Here is a 5,000-nt window from a genome sequence, read left to right as displayed (position 1 = left end):
GCCGGGGACCGGGGGCCGGGGACCGGGGACCGGGGGCCTGGAGCCTGGGGGCCTGGGGGCCTCGGGCCTCGGGATGGGGAGCCCGGGTCGACCAGCGCTCCGGTCGGCCCCGTGGCGGGCGGGACTTAGCCTGTGCCTGGGGAGCCCGGGTCGACCAGCGCTCCGGTCGACGGCGGGGGCCCTGAGCCTCGGACTTCGGGTTCGGGCTCCCTGCGTGCGCCGAGGGTGCCGCGGGGCGTGGGGCGACCAGCACTCCCTTCCCCCTCCGGCGCGGCTAGCAGGACTTTGGTCTTGGGTCTGGCGGGTGCCGAGAGTTCCGGGACCCTGGCCGACCGGCGGGACTTTGGCCCGCCGCCTGCATTGTGTCTGGGGCCCCGGGTCGACCGGCAGTCCTTCCCGTGCCGTGGCCCGTTGGTTCTCGCACCCGTGAGTGATCGATCCCCTTTGTGTCGTCCCGACCCGTCCGTCCGACCGACCCACCCACCCACCCACCCACCCGGCCCGCTTTCCACCTTTTTTTGTTTCGTTTTGTTTTTGTTTTCTAGATTTTATTTGACGGAGACACAGCGAGAGAGGGAACGCAAGCACGGGGAGTGGGAGAGGGAGAAGCGGGCTTCCCGCCGAGCAGGGAGCCCGATGAGGGGCTCGATTTCAGGACCCTGGGACCCTGGGACCCTGGGATCATGACCTGAGCCGAAGGCAGATGCTTAACGACCGACCGAGCCACCCAGTCGCCCCCCCCCCCCCCCCCCCGCTTTCCACCTTGACCGTGTCTAGTCGTCCACCCGTCTAGTCCTCTTGGCCGCGCCTGGTCTTGCCCTCGAATGTGTTCGTCTGGGTCCCACACATGAACGGCCTCGTCCTTTGTTTCTATTTCTAGACAAATCCTACCACATCCCGGACCCCCGTCTAGAGAAAAAGCAAACGTTTTGGAGCGCTGGTGGCAAAACGCTCAAAGTTTCTCCACGCACCGACGGTGTCCGGTTAGACGAAGATGACGCAGGAACGGCGGGTTTCGCTTTGCGGACATTTCTACATCCGATCGGGGGCCGTTCTCACCGTCCCGTGTCCCGGGTCGTTGGGCTGCGGGCGCCAGGGTGCCTCACGCATTTCCAAGAGCGCCCTTGTCCGGAGCCGGAACCGGTGCAGCCTGGGTGGGTCGGAAGGCGCGTGCGTGAGGAGCACGTCCCCTAGCCGTGTGCAGATGTCCCCACCCTAGGGGCGGTAGGAGAAAGATCCCCAGAGGCCCCTCTTTGGCTAACGGCGCGCCCTGAGGCGGGAAGCGCTACTCTCCCAGGTGGATCGGGACCAGGCCGTGCACCAGAAAGGCAGGCGCTGCGTCCCAGGCACCCTGCGACCCCCTATTCGTCACACCCAGACTCACTGATTCACTGCACTGCCGTTTTTCGGGTGCCGCCCGCCCGACCGCTCGTGGCTTTTCTAGTGCCCAAAAGAGGTCGACCAGAGAGGTCCAGCCACTGGTGGGGAGGGTTTGGGAGGAATCGGGATGGGTGCTGCGAGGTTGGGGGGGGGGGGGGGAGAATGGGGCGGGCGGGGAAGAAGCTGGAGAAAGGCCCAGCGGCGAGGCGGGGCGAGGCGGGGCGAGGCGGGGCGAGGGGGGAAGGGTGGGAGGCGGGGTGTGGCTAGAGCGTGGGTTTCGGGAGGCAGTCCAGAGGCGGATGGAAGTAGGATGGAAATGATCCTCAATGATTTTTGAGGATCATTTCGGAGATGGGAACCTCTGTTCTTCCCTAAGCGCCTTCGACATCATCAATTCAACAAACTTAAAACCTTGAGATTCTCCATAGAGCTAGATCCAGAGAATGAGATCGATGGACCCACGGACGGAAATCAAGTTTCTCTTTCCCTGAAATGACCTAGGACACTCCTCTTCTAGTCAGCTCCTGTCCTGCTCCCCCACCCCCAACAACCTCTCATCGGACCTTCCCCTTTTGTCACCAGAAAGCTTTTCCACTCCTCCGCCTGGCCTGCGTTTGCTTGGCGTCTCTGCCAGACCCAGGCGGTGGTGGCCGACCGCAGACTCTCTTGCCCTCAAGAAAGGATTCCCGTTCTCGTGTGGGTGATCTTTTGTTTATCTCCACAGAGGTGATTAGTTTGGGGAACAAATAAAAGCACTCAGAATAAAAACCATGCCCAGTATCATGCACGCCCTCCTCCCCCTTCCCCTCCCCCCTCCCCCTTCCCCCCTTCCCCCCTTCCCCCCTTCCCCTCCTCCCCCCCTTTGATGTCTACATGAACCGACAGACTGCATGCATGGCATGCATAGATGGATGGATGGATGGATGGATGGATGGATGGATGGATCGATCGGTCGATGGATCGATGGATCGAACGGTGAAGAGAGCCAGGGTGAGGGTCCCGTCCATCCCTCCCTCCCTCCCTCCTTCCCTCCCTCCTTCCCTATGTCCATTACATTGTTTCGTCACAGATTTTCGAAGTGGAGATACAATTCGCATGCCATATTTCGCATACTCTTAAACGTGTGCCATTTGGTGGCCTTCTTTTTTTTTTTTAAGGTGGCTCACAAAGCTGCACAACCCTCACTGCAATTTCCAGAACATTTCCATCACCGCCAAAAGAAATAAACACCTCTACTACCCCTCCCCCCTTCCTGTCCGCGCCTCGCCCCCACCCACCGTCACGCTCACCCTCACCCTCACCCTCACCCTGGCTCTCTTCACTGTTCTCCCCCAACAGCCTCCGATCTGCTTGCTCGCTCCCTCCCTTTAGGATGGGGCTATTTCGGCTGGCTTTTTCTTTGTTGTTGTTGTTGTTGTTGTTGTTGTTGTTGTTGTTGTTGTTGTTCTTCTTGGGTGGTTTTTTTTTTTTTTTTAATTTTATTTATTTATTTGACAGAGAGAGACACAGCGAGAGAGGGGACACAAGCAGGGGGAGTGGGAGAGGGAGAAGCAGGCTTCCCGCGGAGCAGGGAGCCCGATGCGGGGCTCGATCCCAGGACCCCGGGATCATGACCTGAGCCGAAGGCGGACGCTTAACGACTGAGCCACCTAGGCGCCCTCGGCTGGCTTTTTCATACCCGTGGAACCCCGAGGCATTATGTCACCCTGGCTGTCGGGTTCCTTTTACTTAGTGTCATGTTTTTGGGGCTCACCCATGTGTTTCCATGGATCGGTGCTCTGCTCCTTGGTATGGCGTCCTCGTTTCCCACGAGGAGCCATTAAGATGAGTGGGACGACGGAATGATTTTCCCGTGCTACCGAGTCCCCCGACCCCTTCTCTTAAAACTTTAGGCCGTGGCTACTGGGTATTTACCCTAAAGATACAAATGTAGGGATCCGAAGGGGTATGTGCACCCCGATGTTTACAGCAGCCATGTCCACAATAGCCAAACTGTGGAAAGAGCCAAGATGTCCATCGACAGATGAATGGATAAAGAAGATGTGGTATATATATACAATGGAATATTATGCAGCCATCGAAAGGAATGAGATCTTGCCATGTGCAACGACGTGGATGGAACTGGAGGGTATTATGCTGAGCGAAGTATGTCGAACAGAGAAAGACATGTATCCTATGACCTCACCGATATGAGGAATTCTTAATCTCAGGAAACAAACTGAGGGTTGCTGGAGTGGGGGGTGGGGTGGGAGGGATGGGGTGACTGGGTGATAGACACGGGGGAGGGTATGTGCTCTGGTAAGCGCTGTGAATTGTGCAAGACTGTTGAATCTCAGATCTGGACCTCTGAAACAAATAATGCAATAGATGTTAAGAAAAAAAAAAAAAAAGAAGATAGCAGGAGGGGGAGAATGAACGGGGGGGAATCGGAGGGGGAGACGAACCATGAGAGACGATGGACTCTGAAAAACAAACTGAGGGTTCTAGAGGGGAGGGGGGTGGGAGCATGGGTTAGCCTGGTGATGGGTATTGAGGAGGGCACGTTCTGCATGGAGCACTGGGTGTTATGCACAAACAATGAATCATGGAACACTACATCCAAAACGAATGATGGAATGTATGGGGATTAACATAACAAAAAAAATAAAAGAACAGAACAAAACTTTAGGCGGTGGTAAAATAGTGTCATCTCTGAGGACAGAAGTCCTAGTAGCATCATCAGCAGATGGTGTGGAAAGGTGTGTTGCACGGTCTCATGTTGCCGCTTTTCTTTGGAAAAGGATTCACAGGCTACCCTGTACCCCTCGGGGCCATACAGATCTCATGCTCCCACACTGGTCCTGTGTCTTGGATCGCGTGGCGCCCCCTCCCCCACTGAGAGCTACCGCCGCTTCACCCTCCTAGGCTCACCCAGGAGGGAAATGAACAGCATAGCGCTCTTCCCAACAGGCAGGCCCAAGTCATTGACTGAGAATGTTTCAAAGCCGTTCCCAGATGCTGGCCATTTGGCCGGAAAGGAGGCAGGCTGTGGGGTTGGGGGTAGGATGCTGCCTCTGTCCTTCTGTCGCCGTACAAAGTGTTTTTCATGGAGGTCTGGTTGGCATAGACATCCTGCCCGGGGCCCAGGCGTTTTTCGAGCTTTTCGGTATTATTTTTTGCTGTTGTGGAAGGAGTCTCTACGCCCAACGTGGGGCTGGAACTCAGGACTCTTGAGATCAAGAGTCAGCAGCGTGCTGCTGGTAGAGAGCCAGCCAGGCGCCCCTGAGCTTTTTGTAGCCTAGGGAGAGAACAAACAGGTTTCGTGTGTGTCTGTGTGTCTGTGTGCGCCCCAAAACACACACACACACACACACACACACACACACACACACACACGTGTGCAGAAAACCAAACCAACAAAACAAACCAAAACCCTGTATAACCCTGCACCAAATGTTGAGGAAACAACTGCCCACCCTCACAAGAAACACCTGCAGGCTACATGTACAATGCACAGGGAGCCTATACTTGCAAGTGCTTACTTGCATGGGAAACATTTCACGATAACACGAGTCTCAGATGGCCCAAGTGGGGTTATTTTGACATGTCTGAATTGTGTACACAATTAGAGAAAGCCTGCT

The 5,000-nt window shown here is 56.3% G+C and overlaps 1 protein-coding gene across 1 annotated transcript in view; it reads left to right on the top strand.

Annotated features, from left to right (window-relative positions):
• LOC144380740 (uncharacterized) overlaps positions 1–2,775 on the top strand; it is an 18,861-nt gene extending 16,086 nt beyond the window's left edge. The window contains exon 2 of the mRNA XM_078065560.1: positions 881–2,775. Within this exon, the coding sequence (XP_077921686.1) occupies positions 881–1,194 (314 nt within the window). The 3' untranslated portion in view covers positions 1,195–2,775. The remainder of the gene's footprint in view (positions 1–880) is intronic.
• The last annotated feature ends 2,225 nt before the right edge of the window (positions 2,776–5,000 follow it).

Source organism: Halichoerus grypus, unplaced genomic scaffold, assembly GCF_964656455.1.
Source record: "Halichoerus grypus unplaced genomic scaffold, mHalGry1.hap1.1 HAP1_SCAFFOLD_140, whole genome shotgun sequence".
Classification (NCBI taxonomy): Eukaryota; Metazoa; Chordata; class Mammalia; order Carnivora; family Phocidae; genus Halichoerus; species Halichoerus grypus.
The sequence above is the reverse complement of the archived record's forward strand: the minus strand, read 5'-3'. Positions and strand labels throughout refer to the sequence as shown.